This window comes from Homarus americanus, unplaced genomic scaffold, assembly GCF_018991925.1.
Source record: "Homarus americanus isolate GMGI-L3 unplaced genomic scaffold, GMGI_Hamer_2.0 scaffold5831, whole genome shotgun sequence".
Classification (NCBI taxonomy): Eukaryota; Metazoa; Arthropoda; class Malacostraca; order Decapoda; family Nephropidae; genus Homarus; species Homarus americanus.
In genome coordinates this window covers 2,809,476-2,825,897 of record NW_024719604.1, presented here as the reverse complement: position 1 = coordinate 2,825,897, position 16,422 = coordinate 2,809,476, and the positions used below count along the sequence as shown (strand labels likewise).

At 39.9% G+C, this 16,422-nt stretch overlaps 1 protein-coding gene across 1 annotated transcript in view; it reads right to left on the bottom strand.

Moving 5' to 3' along the window:
* Positions 1-11,023, bottom strand: part of LOC121860164 (endoplasmic reticulum mannosyl-oligosaccharide 1,2-alpha-mannosidase-like) — a gene marked incomplete in the record, with an annotated part of 67,180 nt that extends 56,157 nt beyond the window's left edge. Inside the window, 2 exon segments of the mRNA XM_042357221.1 lie at positions 6,650-6,790; positions 10,717-11,023. Coding sequence (XP_042213155.1) covers positions 6,650-6,790; positions 10,717-10,818 — 243 coding nt within the window.
* Between the last annotated feature and the right edge of the window lie 5,399 nt (positions 11,024-16,422).

The following is a 16,422-nucleotide window of genomic DNA, read 5'->3' as shown; positions in this document are numbered from 1 at the left end:
CATCACTTCTTGCAGACCATCTAGTTTCTGACATACTGTGAACTGCATAAGCATTTTTGGGGATTTTGAGACTTTCAGTAAGTATACTCCATCTTTGTGGTGAAGCTGAAAAGAAATTGTATATGCACTGTACAACACCAAAAAAATTGACAGCCGCTGTGCAAGTTTCCACAGCAACAGAGCCTACCAAATTCAGGCTATGGGCTGCACATGGTACCCACTCTGCCAAGTTATTGACTTCTTTGAATCTTGATTGCAGACTGGACTATATCCCACTCATGTTGCTTACATTGTCATAACATTGTGATCTGCACCACACAATATCTATTCCATTTTGTTGAAAAATGTTGGTCAGTATATCAAAGAGGTACCTGCCATCATGTCTTTCAATTGGGATGAACTGCACAAATCTTTCCACAACCATTCCATCAGAGAGCACATATCGGAGTATTACAGCAAGTTGATCAGTGTGGCTAATATCCGGGGTAGAATCAATGCTGACACCATAGTACTTTGAATCTTTGATTTCGGTAATTATATGTTCCTTAACTTTCACTTTCATCAGGCCTATAAATTCTTCACATACTGTCGAAGAGAGGTAAGACACGTGTCCTTTTCCAGGATTTTTGAATTTTTCAACATGGTCATGAAGAAAAGGATCGAATTCAGCCAATAGCTCTAAACACCCAAGGAAATTCCCATTGTTTGGGCTACCAACAACCTCATTGTCACCTCGAAAGGCTAAGCCTCTCTCCGAAAGAAATCTCACAACAGCTACAATTCTTTTTAGAACTTTAAACCAGTATCAATATGCTTCTTGCTTGACTTTTTCCAGCTCAGCATCTATACTAGTATGTTTCTGATGCTGCAACCTGTTAGAGAGTGCACATAAGTGATCTTTTGATTGCTCATGGGAGGATATTCTGGCAGTGGCATTCTTCCAATCATCAAATCCTGTCTTAAATTGAGTAGGACTTTGGTCATTATAGTAATCTTTGCACACATAACAAAACACTTTTCCAGTTGAAGGTGAAAAGATCAACCAGTCACGTTACACCATTTGTTAGATATCTCTGAAAGTAATTTTTTCGAACACACCCCTTTTTGTCACCGAACTGTCGACCCCTTTTGGAGAATCCTGCATCCAAGTTTTGTGATGGAATATGATCAGCATAATAGTTGAGTATATCTGCATTCACTTCCCATTCAGCAGGGTCACTACTTCTGCATTGCTGTATCTCACACTTTGGGAGTTCAGGTCGAGCAATCTCTTTGAACAGCATATTCCTGTTCAGGTCGAGGAACCTCTTCTTGAACTCCAGATTCCTGTTCAGGTCGAGGAATCTCTTCTTGAACACCAGATTCCTGTCGAGGAACCTCTTCTTGAACACCAGATTCCTGTTCAAAACCAGAAGATGCTGCTACACCACAGACAGAAATGTCCTCTCCACTTCTTGACAGTACTTCAGTACAAGGACCACTATTACCAAAATAACTACCAGTCATTGCATCATTCCTTTTTATGAATTTCAACATTGACCCTTGTTGTTTTCGCATATCTTCTTCTATGTGTTCCCTTTTCTTTCTTTTAACATGCCCAGATTCATGTTTCCTTCGGTAACCATCTGACATATTTACCTACAAGAAGAAGGGATTATATATATATATATATATATATATATATATATATATATATATATATATATATATATATATATATATATATATATATATATATATATATATATATATATATATATATATATATATATATATATATATATATATATATATATATATATATATATATATATATATATATATATATATATATATATATATATCAAGGAACTACAGATAAATGTAATTGGGCGACATTAATTAAATAAATATATGTGATCATAGTGTCATAATAATTCATGAGCTATAGTGAAGCTCGCATATCTAAAGTAACTATCAGTCTATTTCCTGTTTCTCAAAAATTGTAACCTAGCATAAAAGGCGTCTATGTCATTAATGAATCAAAGATAAATCCTACTGCACAAAATCTGAAACAGAGCAATTAATCAGAAACTCTACAAGTAGCCTACGGGACAAAGGTGAAGCTAATCATAGCTATTAGCTAGGTAGTCACAAAAACTCACAACTCTGGGTTTAAAGCCAGAAATCAAAGCTATTCGGGTAAATATACTGTCACAGAGGACCATAATTCACATTCACTCTCTGGTAGATCACTACCGTCTGCCTATACGATAATATGAGTATATAAATTTCTACAAGAAGAACAAAGACAGTTGTCACCAGTCAGTACCATGTCCATAGTGTCTATAGATATTCATCACAAACAACTAACAACATTTATAAAAATGCACTAAGCATAAGAGAAAAAAAAAGAAACAATTACCGGTCGTCTCCCAGTGTCCACCAGCTAGCTGTGCTTCTTGTAAACAAAACTATTTCTGTACTGTACAAGAACAGCTGATCTAACCCATTTTCTTTTACTCAATTCATGGCAAACATCACTGAATCTTATTCTTTCGACATCACATTTTATAATTAGGTACTAGCTTGTGTTATTAGTGAATATGCTGTCAAATGGGGCCCCATATCTTAGAGGTGCCTAAGGGCTACGTAAGTCTTAACCCGGCCCTGCATGTGAAAACATATCGTCATTTCTCTACATATGAATGTGAAAGCAACATTTATTTACTGTTCATATATGTTTTGAATAATATTTACGAATGTAAAACAAAAATTCTATTCATCAATGGCGGTAAAGTCTAAAATATAAGGACAGCCAATGAATATTGTGCGAGTTTTTACTCAGATGACGAAGTCGTCCGGTTCAACTCTGGCTGAAGCTGTAGGTTCAACTCTGGCTGAAGCTGTAGGTTCAACTCTGGCTGAAGCTGTAGCTTTCCATAAAGCTATTGCTGAAACTGTTACTGAACCTGAAGTTGATGTTGAAGCTGCTTATGATGCTGAAGTTGATGGTTTAGGCCTTCAAATAATAAAAGTCTCGAAAGAACCTTGCACAGCTGCTTTCTTTTCTCATTATACATTTTTCTGTAGAGGTCATTTGCATTTATTTAAATTTTAATGCTTTGTTCTGTAAATGGATCCACTTCAGTAAATATATTCATTGCTTGCTCCATATAATACCCACAGACCTCTCATCTTTTTCATATCGTTTTAACACATCTAGTTTCTCGGCTGAGCTTAGACACTTTCTATTGGCTTTTGAAACAACACTACCATCACTTGCTCTCTTGCCCATGTTGAATGGGGATGCAAAAATGCTGTAAGAAACCTGAGAAAGTTTTCTCCAGTTCTTGTTCCAGATGCGTGAAAAAAAAGGCCTGTCAAGCTCCGACTGTTGTTTATCACTCACTAGTAATGCAGCTTCTTTGTGCAAGGCGCCATTCATTTTTTTACAGTATTTTTTTTTATAATACATATCGAGATTTAGTTATTATTTATATGAAAATGTAATTTTATTTTATTTTTATTATATTTTGGTCGTAAATACGAATGAAATAAGGATGTAAACTGAATTGGGTCCTAAATTATCTAGGGCTTCAAATATGAAAAGTTGTTGGACGAATCGTTGTTATCCGAGGCTTTACATAGTTTGCATTTTTCATTAATTGTATTGTTTTGGGGGAAAACCACGACCATGATTATAACAACCACGACCATGATTATAACAGCCACGACCATGATTATAACAACCACGACCATGATTATAACAGCCACGACCATGATTATAACAGCCACGACCATGATTATAACAGCCACGACCATGACTATAACAGCCACGACCGATTACAACAACACGACTATGATTATAACAACCACGACCAGACTATGATTATAACAACCACGACCATGATTATAACAACCACGACATGATTATAACAACCACGACCATGATTATAACAACCCGACCATGATTATAACAACCCGACCGGTTATAACAACCGACCAGATTATAATAACCAAACCACTGATTATAACAACCGACCATGATTAAACAACCACGACCATGATTATAACAACCCACGACGATTATAACATATGATTATAACAACCCGACTATGATTATAGCAACCGACTATGATTATAACAACCACGACCATGATTATAACAACCACGACCATGATTATAACAACCGACCATGATTATAAACAACCACTAACATGATTATAACAACCACAACTATGATTATAACAACTTATAACCACACCATGATTATAACAACCCGACCATGATTATAACCACGACCATGATTATAACACGACCATGATTATAACCACGACCATGATGATTATAACAACCCACGACCATGATTATAACAACACGACCATGATTATAACCCACGAATTATAACAACCACCATGATTATATGATTATAACAACCACGACCATGATTATAACAGCCACTGATGATTATAACAACCACGAACCATGATTATAACAACCACGACTATGATTATAACAAACTAATACGAACATGATTATAACAGCCACTACCATGGTTATAACAACCACGACCATGATTATAACAACCACGAACATGATTATAACAACACCATGATTATAACAACCACGACTATGATTATAACAACCACGACTATGATTATAACAGCCATGACCATGATTATAACAACCCACCGATGCAGATTATAACAACCGAACATGATTATAACAGCCACGACCATGATTATAACAACAATTATAACAGCCACGACCATGATTATAACAACCCGCATTATAACAACCACGCATATTAACAAATGACCATTTATAACAACCCACGACCATGATTATAACAACCCGAACATGATTATAACAACCACTATGATTATAACAACCACGACCATGATTATAACAACCACGAACATGATTATAACCCACGACTATGATTATAACAACCCGACTTATAACAACCCGACGAACATGATTATAACAACCCACGACTATGATTATAACAACCCGACCATGATTATAACAACCACGACTATGATTATAACAACCACCACAACCACGACCATGATTATAACAACCACGACCACAACCCACGAACATGATTATAACAACCCACGACCATGATTATAACACCCACGACAACCATGATTATAACAACCACGAACATGATTATAACACCCGACTATGATTATAACAACCACGACCATGATTATAACAGTTATAACAACCCAATAACAACCACGACTATGATTATAACAACCACGACTATGATTATAACAACCACGACCATGATTATAACAACCACGAACATGATTATAACAACCACGACCATGATTATAACAACCACGAACATGATTATAACAACCACGACTATGATTATAACAATCACGACTATGATTATAACAACCACGACCATGATTATAACAACCACGAACGTCTGGAAAACGATGTTGCTGTATGCTGTCAACGGGACGGAGGTTGCGCTCTAGCCAAGCATGAGCGTTCGAACTTTCACGCCTCGGTTAAACTGTACCACCGGACTCGCCACTGAGCACGAAGGGCCCACGATTTCATTTATACAGTATATGTACCGTACTACCGTTCTGAAATCCGAAAAATTCCAAATTCCCAAACACATCTGGCCCCAAGGATTTTGGATAAGGGATTGTCAATCTGTATGGCCAAAAGGAATAAATAACTGAATGAATTGTTTTCAGCCACCCGTGTTGATGGTTACAACTGGGTTTTCAGCCTGTAGACTTGGTTACTTGCCCAGGTTAAACAATGGATGGGCCGAGGTAATGGATTACAAGTGACTGAACAATACTGTATTGTACTGTCAGTTTGTAAAAGTGTGTGCAACTGCATCAGTCGTAGAGACAACAGGTGTGGCACTTCAGGATGATCAAATAAAGTGAACTAAATAGATAGCTAGAATATGGAGTTATACACTTGCTCTACACAGATTACACAAAACATATTAAATAAGCCACTTGTGTTCTTGATTATTTTCAGTTTGTATTTCTTCACATTTAACGCCTATTATTTTGACCTTCTGAATACAGTATTCTTGTTAATAATCCTATAATGTACAGTATACCATTTCGTATTACAGTACTGTACTGTACAGGTCACACTATCAATCACATTATCCTTCTATAAATTATTAATTTTTGCTCACTTTCAGTTCATACACCAACAGAGAGCTGTAAAATATTTTAGAAATGTACACAGACATGGTACAGTAATTTACAGATGTTACTCTCTAATTCCTGTGTAACAATAAACTACTGTAGTAGAACCAGAGAATGATCTTCTGCTCATCCAGTAAAGGACCTTCTGAGATCCCACAAGAGGCATTCAAAAATAATTTCATGCATGATACCCTAAAAGTACAGTACAATGGTCACTAGTCTCTATAAGGACTATGGATGATGTAACTATAAATCATATATCTCCCTGCTTGTACACTCACTACAAAAAGTATCTAATTTTTTTGCTAGACAACATGACACAACGGACCAAGAATTTTGACAACTGTACCGATACAACAGGAATCGCAATGTTCATTTTGACATCCACTGGACCCAATCTTGCAGATGCTTTCTGTAGTCAGTGCACACATAAATTGTCTTAACATTTTATGATCTGCATTACTCACATGCTGATCATTTGAGTGAGAAGCAGCAGGAGTTGTAGAAGGTTCAGCATGACTGGCAATGCCATAAGTGAGGGCCACCACAGCTGCCACACCCAGCATCAAAAATACAACTCGCTGCAGACGAGGCAGCTGATTCCACCGCTGAAACAAAGTCCGTGTTAGTCAACGTAATAAATTCTTTTCGAAAAATACAAATAACTGGATATGCTTTACACTTTATTAGAAACCTGACTAATGTTACTAATTATGCTAAACTAAATTAATTACACAGACACACTCAATCAATATCCTGAACATTGTATGATACAGGAATACCCTGGTTACTGCAAGGGATCATACCTAAATGTCATTGTGAATAACAATTTGCAAAAATCGGGGCAATTTTCCCCATAAGAATCTATATACGTAAATATGGGGGGATGCGCTCCAAATCAGCAACTTTCACTACATGTTTCTCAACATACAGTACTGTACTCCTCACTACCCGGGGCATTAAGGGACCAGGGTCGCATGTATACTGTATGTCCTCGCATAACATCGGCCCGCTTAACGTTGTTTCAGTACTACGTCACAAATCTTTAGATACCAAAAATTCGTTTAATGTCCCGACAACTCAATATAACGTCATTTTTACGTCATCACAAACTACTTTTTACAGTGCATCACCCTCTCTCGACGCACTACCTCTAACTCCCTTTAAAGGCTCTTCTCCTCATGGATAATGCCCCTGGTCATGACCCTGAACTTGCCAGAACTTTGGAGTCTCAATTTGATTTTGTCAAAGTGTTGTTTTTGTCTCCCAACACTACATCAATCATACAGCCAATGGACCAGAATGTGATCAGCAACCTCAAGAAGTTGTACATGAAGAAACTGTTTAGGGGGTGTCATCAGGCAACTTCCACTGATCCTGAACTAACCTCTCTCAGACGGTGGAAACTTAAAATCCTAAAATTCGCTGGATGACCGAAAAGATATTAATACCTGAAAATATAGTATGAATATAAACATCAAAACAAATAATGCGCCACCGGTGTAGTCATCAAAATTAGCCAAAGATTCTCCCAATACTGTTAACCGGTCATACGGAACAACTGTTTTTCTATTGGCGGTGGATATTTTGCCACGACTGTCAAGTTCCTACTAATGCTATTTTTACCGTGAGTGCGCTCTGATTGGCTAATCGTCCATCACAGGCAAAGAGCGCATTAACTATATTTGACCGTGACTGACGACATTAATTTCGCCATGTCGATTACAGTATTGTGTATCTATAAACATACCTAACCATATTTCTTTTGTACATGGAAACAACTAACAAAGAGAAAGGTAAACATTCATTTTGGATCGAACATGTAAGTTTACATTTCTATTTATATACTGTATGGAGAAAGCAGAAAAAAAAATATATTAGGTTAGGTAATATTGACGACTGACCAGCAAGTGAGTTATCTGTTTTGGTGTTTATTTTCATCATTGAGTTCTGAGATGATAATCATTTCTTGTGCAATTGTTTTGTTTGGTAGTTATTTAGGTGCCTAACCGCGCACTACTTTGTTTTCTTGGCAGTAATGCGCCAGTGACGTCTCATCCCGGGATGTAAACAGCAATATGTTGAAGTATTACCAAGACACTCTGTCATCCGGGCTGGATCAACGCCGATGCTCAGTGTATGTTTATGAACCGTCAGGTATGGGCGGCTGCTCTCACGTGCACAAAAAATATAAAATTACACCATATCATAATAAGTTCTTTCTGTTTAATATACCAGGGGGTCTGGTAAGGTAAGGTTTAGTAGGTTTGTTTGGTTATGTTGGTGAGGTCTTCTAACAATGCTTCTGCTGCTTGTTTTTCATATCAACTAAGGTTAGGTTAGATTTAATTTAGAAGTAACCACCTTTAACACATTTGCAGAAACTATGACAGTGTTCACTATTAAACACAGTAAAATTGCGGCATTTATACCCTGTAATCGTTTTCTATAAAAAATCGGCACCGGGTTAGTCGTCAGTAATTACCGAAATTATCATCATATCAGCACTGTACTCACTGATGAAAATAGAAAAAGGAAATAAACACCAAAACAAGTTACTGGTTGTCAGGTCACCCATCAATATTAACCAACTACAGGTACAGCCACTCCTCGACTTACGACGGGGTTAGGGACCCAAATCCAGGTCATAAATCGAAAATGCGAATATAATACATAGAAAATCTAAAATGGGTGTCTCTTTTTCTTCTCGGCACCACAAAACTCTCACTTTTAAGCATGCCAGCCATTTTAAAGGGAATTACAAACGAAAATTTTGTTAGTACACAGCGCATTCACTAACGTTGGGACATGAAAATACGAAATTTGAAAAATTTTGGGTACGACTGGGGCGGTCGTATGTCCGGGTGGTCGTAAGTCGAGTAGGTAGTAAGTTGAGTAGGTCGTAAGTCGAGGAGTAGCTGTATTCTATTATGTTTCCAGTGCTTACATTTTTCAAGCATTTTAACCGATAAGATCTACCCAATTTCCAACAATATTGGGTTGTTGACAGTGAGCAGTGGAGGGTAAATGGGTGTTATTTTACTTTAGGACATGGCGCGCCCAAAAGCTATAAACTACTGAAACATTTAAATCTCACTATTCTGAGTATTTTGAACCCCATATATACATGGCGGAAATGGATAATAGCGATACAATTGAATTTAATTGATTTTACGTAGTTTTCAGTCTTCGTCTCCTGAGATGTTATCGGTGCATCACGTATGCGCAATAATGACTGACGTCATCCAGTCGTGACCAATGATGTATCGACATTATCACGCAAAATTTTTTTTACCGATCACATTTAATTTTTTTCAAAGGAAGCAGCCTGGGTAATTTCATTGACCATTCTCACAATGGCCATTCTGGATGTTGGTTATCACTTGTGCTCCTACAATTATTTTAAGTTTATTGCCGAGTTTTACGAGAAAGACGACCATTCTATCCAATTCTTACGTATCACTGGCCCTTCCACCTCTAACTAAGGTATTGTACTTTCGGACATGGTGCACCACAAAGTTAATTTTCAATTACTGTACTGGAACATTTAGGTTAGTTTAAGCTAGGCCTACAAAAGGGTCCGAGGGCAGAGACCCCGGCTAGGGGTTAGGTTAGGTTAGATGACTCGTTTTCATTTTCTCCCCCATCCAAAAAAACATATTTCCCAGGCTCTCCCCCATTGTTGTTTGGTGGGGGAACGAGCAATTTCCGCCAAAAATAAAGGTCAAATTCGTTTGAAACACACCAAAATACACTGGGAAAACATATTGGTTAATCTCTGGGGACTCCTGTCCTAAAGTAAAAATTTAACGGAAAATGTTGGTTAAAATACTAAAAAGAACAACAAACAAGCCTTTGAAAACCTTACCTTACCTAACTAGTAAACAGGTTAAAAATTAGGTAATGTCTGAGCACACCACTACCACCAGCAGTTGTTTGGATTTTGTTCATTTTTCCACAGATGTTCTTATCATTATAAATTACTAGAACCTGATGTAACCAACCAAAGAAACCTACCTGACTTTACCTAACTAGGGGCCGGGCCCCAGTCATATTAAACAGAAAATACTTAGCCAATCAGAGAGCACTCACGGTAAAACAGCGTTAGTAGGATCTTAACCGGTATTGGCAAAATATCCACTACATTTTGAATATGATGATAACCTGGCTAATACAGTGTATATATAAGTCATGTGTATCTTGACCTCCTGATGATGTAGTTGGTGTTTGTGTCTACTTAATTCAGACACAGCTCAATGTTTTGTTTTGTTTGAAATTGTCACAGCCTCATTCTACCTGTCAGTTTTCATGTAATTTAATCTTTTTTTTTTCTTTGTTACACCACCGCATTGCCATCCTCTAACTTTTATTTTTTCAAATTCTCCCCCCAAATAAACCCTTAGATATGAAGTGCCCTAAAACAAACATTTAGAGGAACTATTTACTTACGTTTGAACGATTCCTAAATGGCCAGATTCTGAGAATGTGCACAAGACTATTGTTTAGTGAGGGAATACAATACTTAGTTACTTACTCGGCGCCATGAACGAGAAGGTGTGGTAGTAGTTTGTTGTAGTGCTGGTAGAGACAGGGTCACATAGTCCCTCTTCTCCTCTATCACTCCTTCTGCAAACATTGTCTACTTTATAACATATCTGACACTAGGGTAAAATTTAAAACTGTCAACACAGTAAATAAAATCAGGCTTTTTTCCGGTGCACTTAGGTATTTGCACAGAACAGCACAGCAAAGCATATCAGTGACAGGTCGGCAACACGGGCAAGCGCACCACCGTGACGTCCACCAGCTGTTTCACCCCTACCATACAACAGCCGCCACCACTACCACAACTATGTTAACCTTACATCACAACACAACGTCTACAAACATTTTAGAGAAATACAAGAGAAAAAGAAAAGAAAAAAGAATATATATATATATATATATATATATATATATATATATATATATATATATATATATATATATATATATATATATATATATATATATATATATAGCCTATATGAAAATCAATGCCATAGGTCAGGTGAATTTGTTCTTTCTATTTTTATAATCTAATCAGAGATTGAGCTTGCCAGGAAAAAGTGGAATTACACACTCTGTTAACACTATTTTTACAAGCTCAGGGCGACTGCACACAAGGAACTGTGGTGTTATGCAATATTGGTTCACACTCAGGATGGGATGGAGAAAGGAAACTCACAATGTGTTCTCTGTATACATATTGTATTGGATGTACTGTAGTGGATTTCTCCCCTACAAACGCTGTTTGTCGCTGAGTAGCCGACCCCGCGAATTCCCCAGTGTATGCTAGGTCAACCAGCGCCGCCATACATCACGGAGGTCAACTATTAAGCCACGCCTACCTCCGCTATTTAAGACCTGACCTCGTGGTGACCACTCTCTTCTTCTAGCTACAGCCGCAGCAAGCTACACCACCTCCTTCGCCGCTGCCTGGCGGCCCTCGCTCCCGCCGGCGAGCATGGTGACCCATAAGCTGTCCTCCTCTGAGCACCCTCACCAACCAGCTCTCTCTACATCACGCTTGTAACCACGCTGCCACTTCCCAGCACCAAGCTGCATTGTACATCCAATACAACATGTATACAGAGAGCACATTGTGAGTTTCCTTTCTCCATCCCATCCTGAGTGTGAACACAAACATCACGTACCCCACAAATGGTGACCCCCGGAGATTCGCACTCACACAGGTTGGAAGAGAAACAGATCACGCTCCCAGTCTTCAAGCAACATGGAAGACTGGCTTATCCACCCAGAAGCAGCTCTCATCGGCTCTACAGCTGCTGTCTCTACACCGCAGGTTAGACACCCTAGAGCAGCACTGCTTTTCTAAGCAGACACCAGCTCCTCTTCCTGCCCCAAGCACCACGTCCTACCGACCCCAGCACACCCGTCCTGCCTCAGACGCCGCCCCCGGCCCAGCAGTACCCCCTGCCTCTCCTCCTGACGCGGCCCATGCGCCTGAGTGCAGACCCACACACCCCCCTTTTCTCCCTCAGGTACTCCCTGCTACTGTCCTGCACCCTGCTGCTGTCGTGGACCCAGCTGCTGTTACGAGCCCTCATCCGCTTCTGCTGACGCAGCCCCTGCTCCTGACCCAGGCCCACACACCCCAGCAGGCGCATCTGACGACTCTGTACCTGCCGTGAGGGAAGCATAACATTCATCGCCTCCACACACCCTTTTTCTCCCTCTCTTCTCCCACAGATAGTGTGTATCTAGACAGTTGTCTCCTCTAGCGGCCGGCTCATCAACGCCCTCGCCGTTTTGGCTCACATGTGGCATGCACCGCCCGTTCTGCCTCACATGTGCCATGCAACCCTGCAGACAACAGGTCTCCTACACCGCCTGGAGGGAAGGAGGGAGTATTGTAGTGGATTTCTCCCCTACAAACGCTGTTTGTCGCTGAGTAGCCGACCCCGCGAATTCCCCAGTGTATGCCTCGTGGTCTAGGTCAACCAGTGCCGCCTTACATGACGGAGGTCAACTACTAAGCCACGCCTACCTCCGCTATATAAGACCTGACCTCGTGGTGACCTCTCTCTTCTTCTAGCTACAGCCGCAGCAAGCAACACCACCTCCTCCGCCACTGCCTGGCGGCCCTCGCTCCCGCCGGCGAGCATGGCGACCCACAAGCTGTCCTCCTCTGAGCACCCTCACCAACCAGCTCTCTCTACTCAATGCTTGTAACCATGCTGCCTTCCCAGCACCAAGCTGCATTGTACATCCAATACAATATGTATACAGAGAGCACATTGTGAGTTTCCTTTCTCCATCCCATCCTGAGTGTGAACTAAACAACTCGTACCCCACAGTACAATGCAGCTTGTTGCTGGGTAGGCAGCATGGTTACAAGCGTTGATTAGAGAGAGCTGGTTGGTGAGGGTGCCCAGAGGAGGGCATGCAGCTTGAGGGACGCCAAGATCGCCGGCGGGAGCAGGAGCCGCCAGGCTGAAGCGGAGGAGGTGTTGCTTGTTGGTTGCCGTGGGTAGAAAGAGGATGGTCACAGCAGTGTGAGGTCTTATAAGGCGGGGGTAGGCGTGGGTTGATAGTTGACCCCTGCTCCGTCAGGCGGCGCTGGGGGCGTAGGCTAGGGAATTCGAGAAGGTTCGGCTACTCAGCGACAAACGGCGCTTGTAAGGGAGGAATCCACTACAGAACTATTCACAGGGACACTTTAGATTTTGAAGATTATACAGGTTGACAGAATAGTTCAGGAGATTAATGACTTTCTTAAATAGATAACTGGCACTAACTAAACTGCAAACATCAGATTCTCTGATGTTTGGGCAACAAAATAATCTAACTTCAGTAACAATTGGAAATTCATGGATATCCCCAGGGACAATATAATGGGATGCCATTCGTACTGGCACTCAACACTCACTTACTTAACAAGTGTTACTAACAATAAAGACAGTTAAAGCTTTCAACTTCACTCACAAAGGATCTTGTATGCTTTAACTGTAATCAAACATCTCTAAGTTGACTCAAAACAATGGTGTCCTCTCTCATATTCAAATTCACTTTATAGAGAGGTTGGTTTCAGGAAGTCAAAGAAAATGGGCGGCACCCACGCTTGGGAGCGATGAGGAAACGGACGCCTTAGATGGGAGACTCAGTAAAGAAGGCATAGCTACATGTTTTGTGGGGTATTGAGCGTAATATGAATCGTCTGATTTTACGTTAACTGACGTGTATGACCGTAGCCATTACACGGTGTGCTTAGTCTGAATGCGAGGAGACCCACGTTGGTTACTTTTACAGCCGCCTCGGTGTTTTTGAAGTGGATTTTGATGATGCATTTGTCTTTTTACAAGCGATTTTTTTGCGGAGTCCACCATTTCCTCTTCACAGTTTTCATACACCTGTTCATCCATCTGGAAGCAGAGGACAGTCCTTTGAGCCTTCAAGGCAAGAGGCAAAAGTGGGTCTAAATGCTCTTCCCTTAGATTGTTTACTCATCTCTGGGAAAACAGGCGATCCAGGTCATGGTCATCATGCATGATCAGGATGAAGCCATCTTTAATTTCTATTATTTTATGGGCTCTGATATTGTGTTTGTACACAGTATTGTCTGTTAGTATCCACTTGGTGGACTTATCTGTTGCCACCTTCCACTCCTACCTTCATCCCCCACTAGCCCACTAACCCGTCACCCTCCTCTCATGGCACGAGAGAATGCTTCAGACGTGGATTCATACTCCCGCGTTTCACAACTCTCGGAGATGAGGATTGACAACTGGAAACATTGACATTTGGTTCGCGAATCTACCACATTCAGGACATATACTTAATAACAGTAATGTAAAGAAACTATATTATACATATTTGAAAGTCCATATCTGGGTAAAACACCCTATAAACTGGAGGAGTGAATGCTTCCGATGCTGGTTCATACTCTCGTGGTTCACGACTCTCGGAGATTAGGTCTGACAACGCTGACTGTAGCAAGTGGAAGTGTGGGAGGGTGTACATTTTTTGTATTCTTGGAATGTCTACATACATTGTTTGTATACCCGCACTGTCTATGTAGATTGTTTTATACCCATGCTATCTTTGTATATTGTTTGTATACCTGTACTTTTATGTATACTTGTATTACCTATTTACATGCTGAATCAGGGTAAACTTGCATGGCCAGTCTATCCATTTATTCAGAGCCCACCTAAGCACCTCCTCCTTATTTATTATTTTTACTCTTGAAACTTCCTTAGTGTTTACTGCTTGCCGTCCCACACTCTGCTTCTTTCTCATTTCATCTGCTACAGTTGCTCCCAGTACTCTCTCTAACTGCACTATATACCTTCGCTCTTCCAGCTTTCTCGTTGTATTCTGTTGTCTTCACTTCAACTTCTGTTTCATTTAAAATCTTGCATCAACTTTTATCCTTAAATTTAATTCTTTCGCCTTTTACATTCTTTCAACATTCGTATTACCCGTTTGTTAATTCCAGTGTTTACTTTCCTGCCTTCTTCAATCATGTCTAAGTATCCTGTTTTTATTTCTTAGTACTGTACGTTGTAACCAGACACCTCAGCTATATTCACTCTTCAGATGCTCTCCCTCTCCTCCACCACCTCCTCCCTCTACATTGTTATATACTTTTAGAAACCTTATCTTCATTTTATAATGTTAAAATCACTTTTAATATATAATACACCATGGAGTTCGCATTCAGCGTTGTATTCACCAATATTTAGTTTCATAACAAAGTTGAATCTTCTCCATCGCGTACTAAGAGATAACTTTCCTTTCAGACCATATATTCCTCATTATTATTTCTCTCTCAACTCACCATTTTAGTTTCTCCTCACTGATATTGATTTCTGGCATTCCATGTTTACTAAAAATACCATCTACATCGCCATCGTTCTCATACACACACACAAAAAAACAGAAAGAAAAAAAAGAAAAAAAAAGGGGGGGCATGCAAGGTTATTCTCTCCCCTTCCTGCCCTACATATCAAGAAGGGTTCAACACACTGACCCTCTCGGCTCTCTCTGACCATCACCACGACCTCATCTGCAAATTGGTGAAAAGCTTCTGCACCATCCTCGACACCGGCTCGTACTACCACCCGTGATCCCTCGTCTGCGAATTGCTGTTCGACACCACAACCACATCCAGCCAATACGAGCACGTACTGATCGCTAGAAGAACAGCCTAGACCCAACCATTGTAAAAATTATCAATAACTTAATAACTTGTAATCAACCAATGTATTCACTCCCACCCAATCTTACCTTTTTGCACTGTCATTATGTTGAAATGCCCTGTAGTATGACCTTCTCCTCACCTTGTTATTAAATATCATATTTGTATAACATATGTTACTTGTATATCATTTGTCAATCAAGTGACCTATTCCCCAATTATGTAATTGTATATTTTCAGCCTTCCGGCTGCCATGCTCTTTCAATAAACCGGTAATTATTATTATTATTATTATTATTATTATTATTATTATTATTATCATTATTATTACACACACACACACTGTATATTGCTGAGTAGCGCCTAAAGACAGGAATATAAGTGTACCATCAGTGAAGGAGTGAGGCACCTGGCTGGCCTCTTCTTCTTCACACAATGCCACTATTATGGCTCCACTCCTCCCGTCCTCCTCATCTCCTCTCTTCGTGCCTGTCCCCCCTCCTCTCTCCTCCCTCCCCATCTCTCTATACTCTTCAT